The 22,457-nt window shown below is 36.9% G+C and overlaps 1 protein-coding gene across 5 annotated transcripts in view; it reads left to right on the top strand.

Moving 5' to 3' along the window:
• LOC118822830 (ankyrin repeat domain-containing protein SOWAHC) overlaps positions 1–22,457 on the top strand; it is a 41,497-nt gene that overhangs the window by 12,888 nt on the left and 6,152 nt on the right. For 4 of the 5 annotated variants that reach the window (XR_005008481.1, XM_036592134.1, XM_036592137.1 and 1 more), the window contains 5 exons: positions 4,575–4,697; positions 11,856–11,912; positions 13,434–13,535; positions 13,694–13,705; positions 20,802–20,807. Coding sequence is in view for 4 of the 5 variants with exons in the window: in XM_036592134.1 (XP_036448027.1) it covers positions 4,575–4,697; positions 11,856–11,912; positions 13,434–13,535; positions 13,694–13,705; positions 20,802–20,807 (300 nt within the window). In the remaining variant the exon portion in view is untranslated. The remainder of the gene's footprint in view (positions 1–4,574; positions 4,698–11,855; positions 11,913–13,433; positions 13,536–13,693; positions 13,706–20,801; positions 20,808–22,457) is intronic. The other variant, XM_036592135.1, reaches the window with a different exon arrangement.

Raw genomic sequence — 22,457 nt, 5'->3', positions numbered from 1 at the left:
TAAGTTCCCTTGACTAAAGGCACTGAAGATGTACCCTTGAGAGTACTACCCCAGTGACAGTTTAGGAGTGCAGAGAACACACTTCTGCACATTTTAATATGCAATTACAGTTTATTTGCAGAATTTAACATATTGGAGTAAAACGTGGCCTTTGCCAAAGTTACAGAGTTACACCTAAAAGACACATTTTATTATATATTATATTTCTCAATATGTTAGGTATGTTAAAATTTGCCGAAAAATATAGATTTTGCTCCCTGTAGAGGATTTTCATTTGGAAACATATAAGTAATCATCTAAATAATATCTCTAGACTTCTAAGAGTTACTGTACTGAATGCATGTTTGCTTTTTGTTTGGCAGCACAGATTAATGATTAATGTTTAAAGCAAACCTCCAGCTTTTGTTTCACTAGCATTCAAAAGTTTGAAAATAATGTCTTCAACAGTATTAAAGCAATTTGGCTGTAAGTAAGTAAGTAAATGTATAAAATGATTCTAATATGTTCTGCGCTACTTCACAGTTTTTGGATAATTAGTAGGTAAATGTGTCCATAATGAGGAATGGAGCTGTAGAAGATTCTAAAATTACTGAGAAAGCTATATAACATTGACAATTACGTTATAAGAAAATTACTTGTTATTCTTGAAATATTGAATAAAACCTCTAAAAATACCTTTTGGCGAATAGTAATATTTAAACACACCCTGTTTAAGTTGATATCATATATAAAATAAAAACAAATATTGCAAGTGATTTCAAACTTTTGAATGCCAGTGTATGTTTGAATTGTATGGATAGCTGGCTTTGACTAAGTTCTTTTCAATTTTTTATCTTAGCAAAAATAGTGACCGTCTTTAACCACAGAGTAGACAGTTATGCCGCATGCCTTAGTGTCAGTTTCCTTTCGCAACACTCTGTACAAGTGCTATTCTTACAGCCTGGGTGTGAGTGTGAGTTGCTGAGCATGATCTGATCTGTAACTTCAGCGAAAAGTATCATAGAGACACAAAGTTTGTCACTTTGAGCTCCAACCTGGTGTTGCTTGTTTCAGTTAAGTGAGAGAGAGGTTTGCAACACATGTAAATGTGAAAATATGCTACGTAAATAGTGATTGTTAGAGAACATTAGAGAATATTAGAGAACAAGCTACAGACACAAAGTGGATGAAGCACCTATCCAGCTGATTTGAGCAAAGTGAGTTTAACTTGAAGTGAGTTTGGTGAAAAGTAATTCACATAGTTTTCCCTCTGTTACTCCAAATATAGTTGATCAGTCAAGATATGAAAATGATTAAAAATGATATAAAAAGTTTGCTTCTTTAGTTTTGCACTGAAGCTAGGAAGTTAAAGTAGCTAACAAGCAATGGAGGTTAATATACCGCTAAGCTTGAATGATCATGTAAAATTAATGATTACTGTCTGCAGATTTATTGTGATAAACAATAGCATCATGACCCAAAGTCAGTTATGAAGTACCACATGTGGGTGTTAGAGAGTCTGCACCCTACAGCTTACATTTTCCTTGATGATAATATGATTACCTTGTAATTACAAGCTAAGCTAGCTTTTAATATTACTTAAAAATTATAATGATGACTATATTCCACACATACGGCAGGTAACACTGTTAACATCCAGTGGTTCCGTGTTCCTTTGGCTGAAAACCAAAATATTGCCGAACCGACGTGTTAGCACCCTTCTTCGATACAAATTCGTCCATTTTATTCTCATGGCATGTGAAAGACAACAAAATAATCTCATATAGACTTGCTTATGTGGTTTCTGATAGGCCTGAGGCATAGGGTGATGCAGTTGAATATCACAGATGATTGACCTGATGATAATGCTTGCAAGGCAATAATTGCCATGTTAGGAAACTGGCAGAGAATTAGAGAGGACTCATTTACAGTTAACAGCTTGGTAAATATGTTGGGAAATTTGGGTTCACAATTCTTTAAGAAGTGTGCGGGCGTGTGCCCAAAGAGTTAAGAGACAGAGAGGGAGAAGTTTAACCCCAGAAAAAGTTTTATTACACACTTTGACTGAATAATAAGCCTTAGTATGTAATAAGGCTGGAATTTTAAGTGGTTAAGAAGCTGCCCGATGGTTTTCTCTGCTATGCTCTGTAATGCTAGCTTTACCCACCCCACAGCTCTTACTTATTTTACTTGACTTTTCAAGTCTAGCTTGAGTGCATGGAACTATAAATAATTACCAACATGTTTTAGAACTTCAACTTGCTTCAGTGTGACTCGCTGCAGTAAAACAACCAAGCTAAGGTAACAAAGAAAAAAACTGCAGTATTTTCCAAACATCTTAAGTGTCCCGCTGGTTAAGATGAGTTGAATTATTAAAATTGTTTTTCTAAAGGTATGTGACTCCGCTATAACATAGGAAACACCTTGTTTTTTAATACGTAAAGCACATGGGCATGCCTTTTTTTATTACAGATTAAAACATTTCATGTAAAAAAGCATATAATAATACGAATAAAACATTGCAATTAGAGCTGGGCGATATGGCCAAAAACGTTATCACGATAAACAAAATTCATATCGTTCGATATCGATACATATCGAGATAAATGTCAAATCATGATTTCTTTCACGTTTGAAGGCTGATTTTGCTCCTGGGGGGTTAATTGTGGTTTTAAACTATCACGTATGGTCCGATCATGACAAACACTCGGCAAACAGTGGAACATTTCACTAATCTGTCATGGAAGAGTGGGAGAAAGTTTCTGAGCTGTTTTTATCAGCTTGAAATGCACAGCTGCAATTTTTGTAATAGTCATGATTTAAGAAAGAAAACAGATTATTTTCAGCTGTCTGGTGACGAGCGCTCGGCTACCCCGTTACAAATGCTAAACAAGTGGCCAACAACAGTGCTAAACTCTTTAGTTTCTCAACAACGTCAACTCGGTTCGGTAGGTCACTGCTGTCACTCCTACCACATCCATGTCAGAGCATATCACAGTATTCAGACACCAGCTAGCGACGACTGGGTTTCTCTATGCTATCGCAGTAGTTTAAGGGGTGAACCGCAGTATATCTGACGTTCGCTGTGTAAAAGCATTATCTGCAGTGTGAATCTCTCACACAAGCCAAACAGAGTCCTCCTTTTAGGCATGTTTAAACTGAAAGCGGTGATTTTGTGTCTTGTTTGATCTACCGTATCATCAATTCACCGTGTTGTGCCGAAGCGCTGCTTCAAGTTAGCCAGCAGCTAAAAACAGCTAGCCTGGAAAGATCAGCGCTCTCCCGCTCTCCAATGCCTCACAGCTTCCTCAGTTTACTTTCGAACATGAACCCACTTCTTTCACTTTCGTTGCTCGAGAATGCACTAATACTAAAATATGATGGTTTGGCGCTGTAACACGGCGCTGTAGACGTGATTTAACACCGCTGAAGTTGTTAGGATGCACGGAAAGAGGTGAGTTCACCGTAGGACAGTACAGTTACACCACTGACCTCGTCACTCACACTCGGTCACAGGAGAACAGATCGCCGGTCGCTCCGGTCAGACAGGGACTGTATAACTCCGCGTTTCAGCCGTTGCTAAAGTATATTTGGTGACCCTTTTTTTACTCGTGGCCCCCTCCCTCTCTAATCAACTCGAAAAATTCGGAAGTGCGCCCTCTCCTGGCGACAGCAGAGTAGTGTCGCTTTCCTTGCAGTAGAAAACGCCACCAGGGCTTTCGCTAAAACGTGGAAGTGTGAGAATGGTGTATTATATCGAACATTTATCGAACCTGTCTTATCGCTCTATCAAGGAAAAGTTATATCGCGATACTTATCGTTATCGTTTTATCGCCCAGCCCTAATTGCAATTTTTTTAAACTAGACAAAAAATTGTGCTAATTATTTTTAGATTGCGCCCAGACCTCATTGCACTATAGTAGTGGTCACCTTGTAGCTTTGTCCATGACATTGTTCATTTTTAGAAAGCCGTTAGTGTCATGTCCTTAGAAACTCTGGGTCTAAGCTGATTTCATTATGGGGAAAATGAATAAGGTTTTTGAAAATGCCTGCTAACATGTCCTGTGGTAAGCCTAAATGTTTAAACCTGTATGTACATTGAATGTTGCTGGGTCCTCTGAATAATGAGACCGTTAAGGAGTCGAAATACGACTATATCTACCCACAAGCTGACACTGCTGTGCACTGAACTGACATCAGAAGACTGGCAACCTTACCAAAATACCCCACACAAATCAGTAAGGTTTGTCAGACAGATGGTAGTTAAGTTGCCTGAACGGTAGTGGCCTACAGTTTGAGGAGCTGATGTTATTAAATAAATGTGTTTAATATCAGACATACTTATGTGCAGGTCGGTTGTAGCATGTATGTAGCGTTATTTCTTTTAAATGCTAAACAACCTCATAACTCAGAGGATCCCGTGGCATTCTGTGGAAAACGTATGTAGGACAAAACGTATTTGTTTCATTCATTTTCCCCATAGAAATAGAGTTCCTAATATGGTCATGACGCTGAGTACAGAAGGACCATGCAGCTTCAGAGATCTATAGTTCTTCAGGTTATTTTTTGCTGATGGATCCTCTCTCCCCTCTTAGGAGCAGGTAACGGACAGCTGCCCCTCACTTACGGCCCCTGCAGAGAACCCGGAATCCCCAACAGAGGAGCCTCCTGAGCCCGCAGATGGAGAAGATGAGATGGACAAGGATTCAGGTTCAAAGGTTGGATAAGCAGAAATCCTCTTCTGTTTTTTTACAGAGCTTTGGTGAGGTAGCGTTTGCTGCTCTGTTCTAAACAGATATATTCTGTCAGCTTTCCTACTTGAACAGCAAACTGAGTATCATCCCTAGCCAACTGGTTGAAGTCATCAATAATTCCAGCACTGAAGGTGTGTTACTGTTTATAACCACAAGATGGCGACACTTTAATTAGATGGATTTGAGGCAGACACGTTTGAGGCAGAGTGCTAGCAAGAAAAGGGCTTTTATTTCCATTTGAAAGGATCTCTCTGTTCTTGTGTAAAACAGCAGCATGCTCCATCTCATTAGAGAGAAAATAATCACCTGCGTCCTCAGACCATTTGAATGCTTATCAGTTTTGATGTAGATAGCCTGGCTTTTTTTGGGAAAAATATGCAGAGGAAAGCCAATTAGACTTTGGTCTTACATTGTCTAATGTAGGGTACTACTGTAGACTATAAAGGCTGGATGACATCACGGTAATGAAGTAATTCTATTTTTATTTCTGTTAGAAATAATTAAAATAATTAAAAATTTAATTACATGAAAGAAATGATGTATAGCACCAGTCAAAACTTTGGGCACACCAAGATGCATGTTTAAATACATAAAATGTATTTGCTTAAATGTGTCTCTCCATTTTTATATTGTTTAAGTTGAGCCCTTCGGATGTGTTTATTTCCAAAACAAAAACACAGTAAATTAAAAAAATTTAATTTAATTTAAATGTTTAAAAAACATTTATTACATTAGTGAAATGTGAAATATTGGGCCACAATCTTTATGTCATACTGATTACTAAGTATGTCTCAGTAAAAGGTAATTAGTTATATAATCAGTTGTCTTGTGAGGAAGACTGGGTGTAAATAGCTCCATTTGGTGTAAAGCAAATATTTTTGATTGGAGTGACAAATAATTTTAGTTTTTATGTCTTTTCTAATATTCTGAAATGTGGAAGTACAAATAAAAAAACACTTCAGTGAATAAGTGTGTCCAATTTTATATATACAGTGCTGTGCAAAAGTCAGAGACCACCCTTTCGTTTACTCAATTTCTAGGGAATATGGCCTTTTAATACTTGAAAAAAGTTATTCATTTTTTCAAGGACAGGAAAAAAAAAGGAAACATATTTAACTGAAAATGACTCAAAATCCTCCAACACTAAGCGTAATATCAGCTTTACATTTGTGGACCTTACTGCCACTTTGACTCTTCGAATCTTAAAACCTGAGTTACAGCTCTGTCCTCCCAGTTAAAGCTGTTCCCACAGGTCTCACTGACATTATGTTCCCCTTTTAAGAGGCACTAATATTCACACAAGCAACTACTGAATTTGAAGTTGAAAGAGGTTGTTACTAATAAAAGGGAACAGACTAAAAAGAAGACCGTTTGCACTAAAATACCAAAACTGGACATCCGAGATGTGGAATAAGATTGACTGGTGAGTCTAAATTTATAATTGGGATTACTTGGATCGTGAGAAGGAGAAATCAAGCTTCTGAGACTGACCTTTTGAGGTGTTTACAAGAAGCATGGAAAAATATCCCTGCAGATTACTTTGAAAAACTAAAAAAGAATAGAAGCTGTAATAAAGGCAAAGGCTGGACAGACTAACCACTGAAAAACATTATGTTTAGTTATTGAAGATTCTGTGTAATTTTCTGTAAGTGTTGTTCATGCTGTTCTAAGGCTGGCAGTCTTATTACTGAACTGTAACTGTAATATAACTAATAGATTAAAAGGCTATGAAAGAGAGGGATATATACTGTATATATAGTTTTTACAAGAGTTTAGTAGAAATGTTTGATTACTTACAAAAATATGAGGACACTAAATAGCAAAAAAGTAATTGATTGGTAATACTCAGCAAATTTCAGAGTGAAAATAATAGCATCAAAAGCCAAGAATATATAATGTTCAAAAATAAAAAAAAATCGTGACAGTATCTTGGGGGTATTTGGGTGGTCAGTGGTGGCTCTGTCTTGAGCATGATTCGTCAGAAATTAAACCTTACACTTGTTCCTGCTAAATAATACTGAAACGAATACTTAGTTTTGAAATTATTCTGAACAAGAGCACCTTTTGAAGAAACATCTTCACATGAAGGACACATGCACACTATTACAGTCATTACATTTCCTTCTTTTTATACTTGAATGCCCTTTCCTAGAACCGAAACTGAGCTGACTAATTTACTCATCAGTATACTGCACATGGAACACGGAGCACAGTTTTAAAGCCTTCACTTTAATTTTAAAGCTTTCTTCTGGAGAAATATCATGTTGTACTGGGTTTCCAGGGCAGCATTTGTGTTCTGTTTTTTGAGTACAAAAAAACTGGATCAGTGAGTTGGTGGAAGTGATCAAACCTTGACAGTTATAATTGATGCATTTACCGACCATATTTTTTTTCCATTTACTTTCTGATTCTCGTTTCCAGTGAAAAAGGTGCGTGGCCCTGTGCCTGTTTAAGAGTGGTTAAATGCAGCCCCGTTCACAATGTGAAGGGGGTCGTTTTGGACAGTTAGCATGGCCTACATGAAAGCGAGAGTATGTTTGCCCACTGTCTGTCTGGCCGCCGTTCACCCTGCCCTGAGAACAATTAGCAATCAAGTGCTTGGCTAAAATCAGCAAACCGCTCCATTTTCTTCTCTTGCTTATCCCACTGACTGACACTTTGGTGGGCCTACATACAGCAAAATTGCCTCTCATAGCGTTGGCCTCTTGTAAAACTGAGTTTGAGAAAACAACAAAACATACAACTGGAGCAATTTGGCTTTCAGCAGAGCAATTTGTTCATTGCTGATGGGGTTCTGACTGCATGGCTGGACTTTTCTACTGTGAAGAGGGCAGAAAGAGCACTCGTCTTTCCTCTGTATACTCTCTTTCCTGGCTGAGAGCAACTCCCAGGTGTAATTTGCTGTGTATTAAAGGAATAGTTTGGTGAATGTACACAATTTTCTCCTGAACCCAGCTGTAGTAGTTCAGGGGGGACTTTTTGCTTCTTTAGTTTGGCACTGGAGGCTAATGTAGCTTAAAAGTAATGGAAGTTTATTTACTTAGTCAACTCCAGAATTATTGGCACCACCTAAGAAACTGGACAAAAACAATCATATAAAATAAACAATACATGTAATGATTCAGTCAATGGTGGACCTTTAATTTGGGCCGTAAATGCCAAATCTCATTTTCATATTAAATGGTTCCCACCCATTAGGAATCAAAACTAATTAGTTGGTTCCTGTGTTACTTGTTAATTATGCTGGTGGTTAATCAAAGTTGGGTTTCTTTTCAGCTCATGAAATCATTACCCATTGGAGAGCTTGATTCCTGACTGGATTAAATTTTCCACTGGACCTTTCAAGAGTTTAACCTTTTGTTCATCGAAAACTTAACAGGGAAACAAGAGTAGTACTGTAATACTAGCAGAGTTTAAATACAAGCATGATTCTAGTGAATATAAATGGACAAAATATACAGACATGCATTTTATAGTTTTGTTAGAACTTCTCTGAAGGCAAAGAAGGCCCTAAGGGTTCTCCTCTGGATTTTCCTGGAAAATACATGGAGTCATTCTTGCAAGAGAGTCTTACATAGTGTATTTTTTCAGAAACATATAGGGCAGAATATTTTAAATAAAACCAAAGAAATTTGCTAAAATAAGACAGATAAGAAAATTGTGGACCTTCATAGATTAGCAAATGGTTTAAAAAAAAAGTAGTTGAAATTATCAGTAACCACAATTAGGGTGATAGTTAAAAGTTTGAAAAGCACGGAAAAGTTGAAAATTTGCCAGGAAAAGGATGCTCTGCCCTTAGATACAGTGAGGGACAAAGAGAAACTCAATGACCACAGTTTCAGAACTGCACAGTTTAGTTGAATCTTGGGGTTTTCAAATTTCAAAATCCACTGTCAGACGCCACCTCCATGACCAGAAGCTTAGTCTTTCCTAAGAGCCAGCCACAAAATGCAGCGTGTGAACTTTGCAAAATGTAATTGAGACTATAGATGGAATCGTTTGATGTTGTCAGATGAGACAAAAATATAACATTTTGGTAACGCACACCATCGTCATGCCTGCCAGCAGAGGCAGACAGATTTTGGGCTAAAATCTGCTGGTAATGAATGGAATTCATTATGCCATTGACTTTCATGAGAGTGTCTGGGCTAGTAGCAGCAAAACAGACCCAATAATATGATCCACCGTCACATTTGAAACAGGGTATCAGATGCTTTTCATAGATGCAGTTCTTTTTTTGCCAAACAAGTTCTGCAGTTCCCTTTTCAGTCTCTGGATTTGAACCCAAGTGAAAAACTTTGGTGTGTATTGTCCACAAGCGAAGCACCAGGAATATTCTCCAACCTTGTTTAGCATTGCAGAAAGCGGCTCAGTGCTGTTACTCTCACCAGGGGAGGCTTTACCAAATATTAATAATGGAGGTGCCAATACTTTTCAAACCTATAAAATAAAAATATGCAGCTTACTCATTCATTTAATCCCTTAAATGGCCAGGGCCCACAGGCACAAAATTTTATAGCACACTCCTATAACCTAAGAATAGCACCAGTTTACATTGAAGTCCCTGTAGTTACTGAATAATAAGACTTAGTATGTAATAAGATTTTAAGGAGTTAAGCCCAAATGTTATTTATTGCATGTGTGCTTTATATAATAATAATAATAATAATAATAATAATAATATTTAATTGACTCAATGTGGTTTTTGATACTGTATGACTTGTATGAGGGGGGCGCAGGGCACAGGATAAACAGTGACATGGATTTTTCTGTAGTTTAGATTAAACTAGTTAAATTAGTAGATCCACCCCTGAAGTAACTTTTTTCCTCATCACAGACTGTAGATGTAATGTAAATAAAATATATTCCAGTTTTATTGGGCTAATGTTTACTGTTCTAATATTCCAACAAAAGTCTTTTTTCACTAGTTATGTTTATTGTGTTTCATTTTCTGTTTTCACCTGTAGCAGAGATTTTAGTTTGCTTGCATAAAAAGGTATTAATCCTGCTCATATATTTTTTAAAATGAATTAGTAAAAATCAAAATACGTATATCAATATACGACTGGACAAATGTACAGATAAAGGCCGGTACTGCTGGTTTTAACTATGCGTTGTGATATCATTCAAACAATTACTGCTATTTAATAATAATTAGATAATTTATGAATTACTCCAGTCAACACAGTTTGAGAGAGATGTGTGATGAGTTAGGCATGCAGTTTACATGATCTTAAACTGGTGGGTTTAAGCTTCTGTTACTTGTGTTTCTGTTGTCTTGAATGACTGCCTTTATTTAACCACTCCCTTTGTACAGTCATTCTAATCTATCATAAGTTCAAAAACATTAACAGTTAAAAAAATTGAACTTAATTATAGGCTATACAAACAAGACATCAGCAAGGTAACCACCTACATACTGTGAACACCACTGAAAGATAGTATAGTTTTTATGTCTAGATAAAGAATGCTGAAAACATGCAAATGAAACAAAGAAACTCTGATTGTCCGGTAGAGAGTAAAATGGGCGAGTTTATACAGACGAAGGGTGTTAACACAGCTGTTTGACAATATTTTGGTTTCCAACCAAACAAATGTGGAGAACCACTGGATGTTAACAGTGTTAAGTGCTGTTGGTTATCAGTAAAGTTAGTCATCATTATAAATGATTAAATATTATTTGAAGCAAGCCCACTTGGCGATTGTATGGTAATTATATTACCATCAGTGAAAATGCGAGCTATAGGGTGAAGACTCTGTAACATTTATACGTGGTACTTCAACTGAATTTGGATCAGAATCATTCTGCAGACGATAATTGCTTGTCTAAATTTACATCATCGTCCAAGTTTAGCTTCCATTACTTGTTAGCTACATTAGTCTTGTAGCTCAAGTGCAAAACTAAAGAAACAAACTTCAGACAGCAAACATGTCTTGACTGATCAACTAGGTTAAGGGGGAAATCTTACATTTTGTTTTAGTTAAAAATCTTAAACCAGCGCCACCCATATTTGACCGGTGAGTGTTTGATTTGGCCAACCTATAAGTTACGCTAACCCTGTGCCCTCAACCACAAAGTATCATTATGCTATAAATGTTTTATTTATTTACTTTTTATTAATTTTATTTGTCAGGATAAATGCCCATTAGGAAACAGTTGTGCAGAACTGTAAATAATCCTTTTACACTTGACGTATCTTTTTTTGTTTCGACGTATCTTAGTAACAAAATTTGAAACCTGTCTACACTTGTGTGTAAAAGTTTGGCTGCCCCTGGTTAAATGACATGTTTGGTGTGGTCAGAGAACACACTTCTACACATTTCAGTGCACAATTGGTGTTTATTTGCTGAATTTAACATGTAAAAAATATATATAAAGTGTGTCCTGTGCAAAGGTTATGGCACATTTTACATTGCATCTTTTTTTTTCCAGTATGTTAGACTCAGCAAATGAACAAAACTGTAGAGGTTGTGTTAACTTGTTTTCATATAGAAAACCAATAAAACATGTTATTGCACTGAGGGTGTTTAAACTTTTGCATATGACTGTGTGTTCTTTTTTTGTATCTTGGTTTGCATTTTGACCCTTGGCTGTCAATAAACATTGCAATTTAGCCCCCCAGGACAAGAAGTTTGGGCACCCCTGGCTTTAACTGTACTATTAATTTGAAAAAGTAAGTTAATGAAATCACACCACAGTGCTACAAATGAGAGAATATCAAGTAAAAAACAAACAAAGATAAAAAGGAGGACTGTTTTTTGTCTGTTTACCGTAATAGTTCTTGTTTTGTTTCCTGTTTCTTGTCTGTGTATTGATGTCTGTGGTCTGTTTGCTGTGCTTACAACAAAGGTGTCTTTCATTTGATCTGCTTGATTAAGCACTGTGACAGTGGTGGAATTTCCTCCAGTCAAACAGCTACTCCAGAGAAAGAAGAGGCGGGCTCATACACATTTGTATTTTTTGAATTTGTATATTAGAGAGCTTTCAGTTTCACATTTAGACTTTATCAAAGTTCCAGAGATAATCACAGCTGTTACTGTGTAATGTTAATAGGAACTTACCCTCCCTCTCTCTCTCTCTCTCTCTCTCTCTCTCTCTCTCTTTCTCTCTCATTTTTCCAGTCAGAATCGGAGCAGGAAGAAGAATGTACTGGTAGTGTAGGCTCTACTTCTGTGGCTGTAAGTGGTGCTGTGAACATCATCTTCTTTGAGCCTGTAATACTGTGATTACATTGCTACATATTGCAATTGCAATTTGCCAAAATATTACAAAATATTAAAAACGCACTGATGAAGGGTTAAAGAGATGGACTGCATTATTTTGACCATTAATAATTTATGCTTAGTGGATCATGTGAATGTCTTGATGCACCCAAACACCTGGAACATCTGGACAGTCTATGATTGGTTAGAATACTCACAGCACATAATAACAAATAGTGATTTTTTTAGAGGCTTATTTTTATATTACAACATCCTGCAATGTCAGTATTGCAAAGTCCAGTATTGGTTATAGTGGTTATAGTACAGGGAGATTCACTCGAAAGAGGCCCCGAATATTCTGTTGTAAATCCCAGATTTACAGAATTACAGAATATTCAGGGCCTCTTTCGAGTGAATCTCCCTGTTGTAATAGTAATGGACATACAGTCGTATGCAAAGGTTTGAACACCCCTGGTCAAATTACGTTTTGTTGATTTTCTGAGTGAAAGTAAGTAACACATCTTCTACAGGGAACAAACTTAAATATGTTATTTTTCTGCAAATTTTAGTGCAGAATATCTACTTATTTGCAGAGTTAAACATACTGGAAATTACAGTAAATAAACAGCAATTGTTGATTACAATATGCAGAAGCGTGTTCTCTGAAGAGGATGTGTACTTATTTTCACTTAGAAAATCAACAACATGTACTTTGACCAGGGATGCCCAAAATTTGCATACAATTGATCTTACTGGCACTGGATGGTTAAAAAAACAGCCACTATATTTCTAGTGGGATGTTTAGAAATTCCAACAGCCCAGCTGTGCATACAGTATGAAATTATGGATATCAGTCATATTAATTGAAGTATGAAGAGTAAGGATAGTGTACAAATTTTAGAGGACAATTTTATCCTTTATCACTTCATACATGCTCCCTGAAAGAGTGTTAGAGCTAAATTTCTGCTCTGAAGCCACCTTTTTGGCAAGAGATTGCTTATTTAGTGTTTAGTGTTTTTTTAAATCCAAATTTCAAATTAGAATGACTAAATAACCATCAAAGATTTTTAGATTATTACTCTCTTAAAGGAAAAAAGGTTGATAATTCTGCTGACTGTATATATATATATATATATATATATATGTATATATATATATATATATATATATGTTATTACTTAATAAATTCAGCAGTTATTAGCAAATGATTCCAAACTTTTGAACGATAGTGTATTTTGAGTGGAAAGCTGAAATTTTGCTATTTTGCAATTTGCTGCTTCTGTGCACTGTAGTTCACTTTAGTGATTCCAAATGCATTATATATATATATATATATATATATATATATATACACCAATAGTCAACAAAAATCAACAAAACATGTAATTTGACCAGGGGTTTTTGAACCTTTGCTTATGACTATATATATGTACGTGTATGTATAATTTAATACAACTACAATACCTGATTATGCTCTTATGCTGTTCCCTGCTGTAGCTGGATCCTATAGAGAAGGAATGGATCTATTCTGCAGCCTGCGGCAGACTGACCCACCTCACCCAGCTGCTCAAGCAGGACGCCTCACTGGCCAACAAAAAAGTAACCTTGTCACCGAGTTTTGCACACAGTGAATTAGATCTCAGTATTCAGACCACACGTCAGAACACGTTTTAACTACTACAATATTAAATTACACTGTACTGACAGCACAATTAACTTATTTCTTTGAATTTGTTTTCATGTTCACACCAAACTAGGATTTTACCTCAGTAAGTATCAGCACTTCTAATATTGCAATTTAACATTATATCACTGCTGTTCTAAGAAAACCTTGTATCTCAGGAATGGTAACTTTATTTATAAGTAATTTCAGACAGTTTATATTTGTCTTAAAATGTAATGTAAAAGGCAGATGACATAAAAAAAGAGCTATAAGGTTTTCATATCACAGCACTGTTGAAGGTTTGCAGTTTATTTTATGCAATGCTGTATGCAAAAGTTCAGTCAACTTAAATGTTTTGTTGACTAAGTGAAAATAAGCACACATCCTCTACAGTGAGCACACTTCTGCACATTTTAATGCACATTTTTTTTATTTATTTGCTGTAAACATCATATTAGAATTTGGAAAACATAAAATGGAAAATAATAAAATAAACTGAGCAAATATATAGAAATTGTGGCATTAAAAATTGCAGAAAAATGGTATATTTAAAGCTGCACTATGTAAGTTTTAGAGACCTCTCTGGTGTAAATGTGTAATTGTGTGCAAAGTGCGGATGAACATTTTGTACTGTCAGTTGTGCTTCGGGCCCCTTCCCCAAGTGGCTGAATATGATGATTGTGAGCACATTGAAAGAATATTCAAAAAGAACTCAAAACTTGGTGAAGGACATGTCTTCCAACGACGTGAGTGAATTATTGACTATCACCATCGTATCTTCATCAGTATAATGTTGATTTTGCATTTGAGACCTAAACATCAAGCCAGACCTTCTTTTTGAGCCTGAGTTAATACGTAAAGACATATGATGTGGTCCAAAAACATCTGCAAAATCCAACCTGACGCTCTGACTTACTGAATTAGTTTTCAGGCTTTACGGCGAGACTCACAGAGACACCATATATTACCTTGTTTTTGTTTTCTCATGACTCAGTATTCTTTTGCTTTCAGTTTTAACAGAAAGTCTTTCGTAGTTCAGCTTTAAATTTGTTCCCGGTAGAAGAGGAACTTATTTTCACTTAGAAAAAAAAAAAAGTAATCTGACCAGGGTTATAGAAACTTTTGCATATGACTGTGCACTGTGTAAACTATACATGTGTATATAACTGTATTGGGTAACAATATGTTTTTTTTCCTTTTACTTACATTTTGCTCCGATCTGTGACCATGGCCTTTAACTTGAAGGGGGTGAGTGAGCATAACTTCACTTTTTCTCTTACTGGATGACAGATGAATTGATTCATATACTAATGAACTTGTTCGAGCACAGGGATCCATTACGATCAGAATAATATTGGAATTTAATACTGGGGAATATTTTTATTCTTTCATATGTCGCCTCTTAATAGCAGTATGGTTACTCATCCTCAGTGATGTCTTTTCTCACAAAGTTTCTGGCATTGCGCAGTTCTCTGTCCTGTCCCCCAGGTGCAGTGCAAAGGAAAGGAGGAATGATCTGTCCTGGACTTGCATTTCAAAGGCCTACTATCAAAAGGATTATGAAAGATAGCTTTTTAGCTCTTGCACCCCTCAAACAAGCGCAAATCCTTTTATTTGTGACCCCCCCCCACCCGCTTAAGAGCTTTAGCCTAGTGTTTGTTGTCCCTCCCTGGCCCAGAGAGTTCTCACACCGTTCTTGCTTGGACCACCTTCTAAGAGCCACTAAGCCTCTCTCCCTTCCCCACCCGGACAAGATACAACAGTGACCATTGAAGTACAGGGGAGATTAGGTGTGACCTCAAAGACTTCAACCACTTAAAGATAATCTGAAAGTAATAGAGCAGGCCGGGATTAATTGAGGAACAATTGCGAGCATGTCCCCGGGAAGGTGGTGAGTCTGACCCTGGGTGGCTTTGATGCCCCTCCTTTTCCTTGCATGCCAGGCTGTGGTTGCATGCCAAGCTGGTGAAATCACGCAGGGCAAGTTGACACCTTCCACTAAGTTGGCATAGAGCCAGATGATGAGGACAAAATGATTGTGAGAAATACTTTACCTTGGTAACCTGACCGTAATGTAATATCCTACATTTTTCTTCATTTTGTTTGTGACATTTTATGTACCTACAACAGTCATAATTCATTTTTATGTGACCATTTTCCATCCTCTCTATACCCCTTAGAATTACTCTTACTGTGCCTTCAAAACCCATATGTAAATGAGCTGTTTTCTGATTTTCTGCTTTGTGATGCAGCACAAACAAAAAGCAGCCCAGGCTGAAGCATTCCTTATAACACCAGCTTGAATAGGTGGGGCTAAACTGCTGCAGGCAGAATAGGAAGATATATATAAATGTGTTTTTTAATGACATCACAAAAACAGTGAATTCAAAACAGGCTGCTTTTGCAGTTTGGTCTTCAAAAATGTCCTGTATGGACCGGAGAATGATTGGCACTTTTACAACTTTAACAATGTTTACATACTGCATCAAATTCTTCTCTTCAAAATAAATAGAAGAATTTGGTTTACCATGATATGAGTCTGCTAAGAGAAAAAAGGAAACACCATTAATTACTGCTGTGGCATTCAGTTATTATAGAGCTAGGTGATATTAGTGAAAAAAATATTGTTTTGTGCGAAATGTCTTAATACAGACAAAAGACAGTGGAAAAAAACTGTTCATTAGCACTGTTGCATTTAAACAGATAACAATAAGTATATTGTCTTGTAGCATGGTCAGTGCTTGAGGAACAAATATGTTTGCTGGGCTTTCCTGACCATACACTCCTTTTATTCTTTAGCTTTGTAAACAAGAAAATAAATTTGTAGTGTTTTCTTTTGAATTGTATTAAAGTTAAATCATTTGCCATTCGCATTCTTTTCCTATAAGAATTACTAGTACAGCTGCAGTAAAGCTATTGACAAAATTGATTTTAAAAAATAAATTAAATGTCATATCAGTGAAGAATTTGATTGAAGGGGAATTCCATCGATTTTTTAATTTCTGCACTATTAAATATTTAAGATGTATCAAAATCATTGAAATTAATATAATGGGAGAGCCTTATCATGGTGGAATTGTTCACATTGGTGGAGATAATTTTAATAATAATATATAAATTAATAATATAATTTATTTATAACATAATAAATTCATGGTACAGGCAGGGTGTTATAAGGCAAAATAGTCCCCAAAGAAAACAGTTTTTTTTTAGATTTATCACTATTTTATCATTAGCAATACTCCATATAAAAACTCAGAAGACACGTGTAGGTTCAGTGGTCATTTTTGCATAGTAAATAAAATTGCTCTGTTTACGTTGTTGACATCACAACCTCTGGTTTCTGTCACCGGCATTGTAAAGAAATCCGAGTTGGCAAGTTTCTCTAGAATGGAGCGTTTCATATCAAACCTTTTTGATGGACAGTGTTTGCATCTCTACCATTGAATTATGCAGAAGTTTTGATTCCCCTTCAATGCCTAACTCCGTGTTGGCACATGTCCCACACTCGGCCTGCCAAAGACAATTTGAGAGCGCTGGGATGGCGGAGGAATTGGCTGGAGGAATTGGCCGGCAAGGGTCTGTAGTTACTTGAAGGGTTGCCTGAGTGTTTGTCAGCCTTTCCAAGTAGAAAGGGATGCTCATTTTTTGCCTGGGGGCTTCTTGGCTGACTCTGGACTTCTTCCTCTTTGGCTTTAGCTTAAGTCCTTGATGCACTTTAAGCACTTAAGCATCGCCTTGAGCCTCTTGGTAAAGAAAGTACCATCGCAGCAGAGGCTAGTAACCCGACACGAGTGCTATCTCTGTGTTCCTTTCGCACATTTGAACCACCTTGGGTTGGGGGGGGGTTGAAGGAGATTCCAGCTGCGCCTCTTGTGGGGTGACCTGAAAATAAACAGCTGTGATCCCAGATGCAGCGTAAACATTCTTTGCCTTTGAGCATCGTGAGCTGGACAGCTTCGGACCTGTCCGTCAGCAAGTGGAAGACAGATCATGTGTGAATAAAAAGCCACCTGTATCTTTCGTTACTGCTGCATTACAGCTGCCCAATACATTGTTAATCCTTATAACAAAAGTGGCTTTTGCAGTACTGACACTGGAGAAGACTGCAATATACAATTGTAGCACTGATCACAAGACAAACTATCATTTTTATTTTTATTACAGTAAACAGTAAGCACCTTTTTTACTGTTACTGTTTGTTTTTTGTAGTAGTTTTAGTTAAATGCTCTGGTTCTAAAGCCCATTTTTATCGTACATATCGCTGCTTTCGGAAGAAAACCTTGTATCTCCATTTTTGACGTTTTTCAGTTTTTGACATAATTTGAAAATATCTGTTAAATTTCATGATGAATGAACTAAAAGAAGTGACAAAAATGACTTTGAAAAAAGTCTGGTTCCATTGACATTAAAAGTAAAGTAGGTTTTTTCCTTTTCCTGTAAAGTTACTATTTTGGAGATACGAGGTTTTCTTCTGACAACAGTGATATATTTTCCCCAAAATATATCACTGTAGCTTTTGAATTACAAGGTTCTTAAGTAGACAAAATAGAAATATTGCTGCCTACATGCTACAATCAAGATAACTTTAGTGTATTTAATTGCCATCGTAAGGCTGCCAAACTCACCAAAATACCTTACACAACCAGCAAGCTTTGTCAAGTATATTAGTTAATTGGCTTAAGATGCATACAGCCATTGATTTTTGTGATGAGGTCGCAGATAAGGTTCTGATGACTCTTCAGTGCAGATCATGTTTGTGCATACAAAGCTACACAGCAGAACGGCGCACCACCACTCTTGTATTAATTGAACCTTCCTATGGGTTCTTTTTTGCCATATGGTGGTTTTGCTTTACCCTTCTGGCCAGCATATCTGGGAGTTTTCTTGGTCTTCCAGATCTTGAGTTCCACAGTTCCCCTTAACTGCCATTTCTTATTGACATTTCAGACAGTGGAAATGATGATATACCTTTTAGGCATTAATTAGCTTCACTGGCTGATCCTCAGCCAAGCTGCTACTGCCAGCAAGCTTTGTCAAGTGTGGTAGTTACATGGCTCTGGTTACAATCAGTAGCTGGTGTTATTTAATACTGTTGAAGTAGTGTATAGTTAAATAAGTAGCTGCACTTTCACAGTGATGTGTTTGCTTGCTTTTAGCATGTATGTAGTGATATTCATATTTTAATTCATTTATAATCTCATAATTCATAGGATGCAGTGACATTCAGGAACAAAATATGTGCGCAATAAAGCATTTTGGCTTTGGAATATTTTTGTTTACCCTGTGGAGCGTTAGGAGTAATTTACAAAAACAGACAAAATGTAGACAAAAAGTATCTTTATTCAGGCACATCGCAGAATACAAATAGACGCACCTCAGAGGTCTGTCAAAGCTTATATTCACAGTTCTAGAATTTTGTCTATGTTGTGTGGCCCTACCCTGCTCTTATACCTCCTTGTGTCTTTTCTGCATGTACTGTCTACCATGGCCCCCCTGTTGTTCTGGACCACTCTTCCTTCCTCCAGTTTGTAAGTATATCATTTCCCCATCTCCTTCCCTTTAAAAGATGTCGTGAATATGTGTGGCACCACATCCCTTTGTGTCCCTTGTTAAGAGTCCCCTGGAACAGGACATGGAGGTGGTATTTTACTTAGTGTGGCTAGGTGGCACCCCACAGGTCCAGGACAGGAACTTGAGCAACGAGGACAGGAGACACCACATCCTGTTGGCCATCGTCCATCACGGCCGCCCTCGTGAGACCTGTCGGGCTGTCACTCAGGCACTGCACCGGCCAATCCGTCTCGAGGGTGTGACAGCGAGGACAATAGGCCCGTAGATAGAAGAGCCAGACTCCATTTATCACAATCTGTCTAAAGGGCTGGGCCCTGGACACACCTAGAGGAGGGCTGGGGGCCAAAACACAGCTGCAGGACGCATACAGTGGAGCATAGCTGAGAAGACACAGTAATTCCAGATGTTTTAGCAGTGTTGCTCAACTTCTCATGTGCAGTAATACATGTATACAGTAACAAATTGGAAGGATATGCTAAATAAAGGAGCAAATAAAACTAAGCATATCCGACGTGCAGGAGGAAAAAGATAATATAAAAAAATAAATAATATATATCATATATAATAAATTCATAATTTCAAATTGATATAATTTCATAAAAACATGTACACTATTTTTTTGTTACCTGTTTTTTTTTAGTTTTTGCCCTGTCGTAAAATTAATAAAATAAATAAATAAATTTACCATAAAATAATAAAATAAAATTTATAAATAGAAGAAAATCTTTTTAAAATTTTGTTTTATTTGTAAAAAAAAATAAACAAAAGTAGCTGAAATCTTGAGCTGGTTAGTTCTGGGCTTCTCAATGCTCCCAGCCATCGCATACATTTCGTAAAATATATAAGTACACACATATAGTTGTATGCAAAAGATTGACCACACCTGGTGAAATGAAGTGATTTGCTAAGTAAAAATATCTTCTACAGGGAACAAACTTAAAAAAATGAAAAAAATAATTTTAGTGCACTCTCTGTTTATTTGCTCTTTATTATTTGAGTTTAAATCGTAAATTACAACATAAAATATAAAACATGCCGTAACTTTTGCACAGACCACGTTTTTTTCAATATGTTAAATACAGCAAATAAACAGTAATTATGCATTAAAATGTGCAGAAGTGTGTTCTCTGTAAAGATCATGTTAACTTATTTTCACTTAGAAAATCAACAATACATGTAATTTCACCAGGTGCACCCAAACTTTTGCATATGTGCATATATGTTTACAGTTTCTTGTGTGTGTTCCAAGGACATTAAATGCCACTTCATGAATCAGTTTTTTTTTCATAATATTATTTGATGGGAGTGGGCTTTTATACATCGAATTATATTATAATTATTTTGGAGCATTTCTACTGGTCCGTTCATTTTGAAATTTTAACAAATCGTTAAGGGCCGCTGACATTTTCACACTGTAAAAAAATAAAGACAGGACATTTTGCTTAGATGATACATAAGTATAATATGTGTAATACTTAAATTACACTTGCTGCACATGCCTGGGTAATCTTTGTGACGGTGCTAGGGAGTGTACATGTGTACACTTGCCTGCTTTCTAAACATTTTTGTTGGTCTTGTTCACTCATAAGTTTGCTGTTTTAGCTTGAGGCGCATGTTTTCTGAGCATTGGGTTTGTGCACAGTTTGTACATAGAGTCCATCTCCTCTGTTCTCCATGCTGATGAACGATGTTCATTATTGAAGCTTCAGCTTGTATTTGTGTATGTGTGTGTGGTGGGCCCTGTGTCCTTCTGATGGACTTGTCAGTGGGCTGATGCCTGGGTGGGTCCTCCATCACAGGGTCATACCAACATCATCAATCTTCCGCCGGGTGACAGGCCCCAGCTTCCCCCGCAGTGGGCACACTGGTTTGTTGTTTTGTAATTAGGCCACCATTAGATGGCAGGAAACCGTCCCCTCCACACGCACAGCTGGGCCCCTCCGCTGGCGGCCAATAGGAGCCCACGGCCTCCTCCACTTTCTGCCATTGTGGAAGCCAGGAGGGACTTTTCTAGTGCAGTGGCTAGAAAGTGCATGCTTTGTAAAACGCTTGTATTACAGCTTGTATCATGTGGCCTGAGGGTGATACACGGGAAGTCTTGCTAGGATTAGGTCAGTGCCGCGTTCTCCAGTCTTAACCACAGAAAGTCAGTCTGGCCTTTTACAGTCTTGGCTTCTATTCCAGTCTGTCAGCCAATCAGGTAACACACTTGGGTCAACTTGGCAATTGTGATTACCGCTTCATCACTTACGATACTCGTTCATATAGTAACACAATTGAAAGTTCATTCCTTTGTGGATAAACCTGGTGACCATAGGATTAGACTAACGACTTTACTAGACAGCTCAACACGTTGTGCCTCATACCTCACTTTGACACAATTTGTCAGCCTTTAGCCTTCAGCATTGATCAGTTTCTGACCACAGGGCTGCTGTTAATCAGATATTACTTGTGTGGTTGAACATTTTCAGCACATCAGTGGCACTCACATGGTACACTCACAGAAAAAAGAAAACTTCACCTTTCAGACTACGTCTTCAGGAACAAAGAACATTGTGCAGAAGTCTTAGGCACATGGGAAAATTAAAAAAGCTACTTAGTTGGTCACCAAGCATTAATTTGCCCAAACACTAATATTAAAATAAATACAAACAATATTGATACAATAAGTAGTTATTCATTGTCATTGTATTTGTTTAACCATTTCCTTGTGGCAGCACAGTATTAATTTTAGTTGTTCTCCAGCACCTGGTTTGGCTACTCAGTCCATGTTAAAATTAAATCAGTGTCCATGGGTGTTGAGGAGAAATCTGGAAACTTGTGCTAACCATCTCAGAAGTTTTCTTTTTTTTTATGTATTAATGTTTTTTGTTGTTTATTCAATTGTTGCGATAAATGGTTTTAACTAATTCGCTTACATGCCAAAGACTTTTTCACAGTACAGTAATTATGCCATATTCCGCTGCAGTGACTCCATTCCCATCTTGACTCCCGGCTTTCTATTTATATTTTCTATTCTAAAAAGGTAATTTATAAAAAGGTATAAATATGCCCATTTCCCCTTGTAAAAGGAATTTAAAGTACCTTTAAAACTCATTTAAGGTCATAATTGGACCTTAGTGTAAAGTGCAGAGGCGGTATCACATGTAATAGATGTACATTTGAAATTGTAAATGTAAAAAGTGCAGTCCACTCTGTACAGTCGTGTTACCACTTACATGAAACATCGTAGGTATTTATCTTAAGTAAAATGATTAAGGACTAAAAGTAGAGCTGTAAATTTA

Source organism: Colossoma macropomum, unplaced genomic scaffold (assembly GCF_904425465.1).
Source record: "Colossoma macropomum unplaced genomic scaffold, Colossoma_macropomum, whole genome shotgun sequence".
Lineage (NCBI taxonomy): Eukaryota > Metazoa > Chordata > Actinopteri > Characiformes > Serrasalmidae > Colossoma > Colossoma macropomum.
This window is presented reverse-complemented; position numbering and strand designations above follow the sequence as displayed.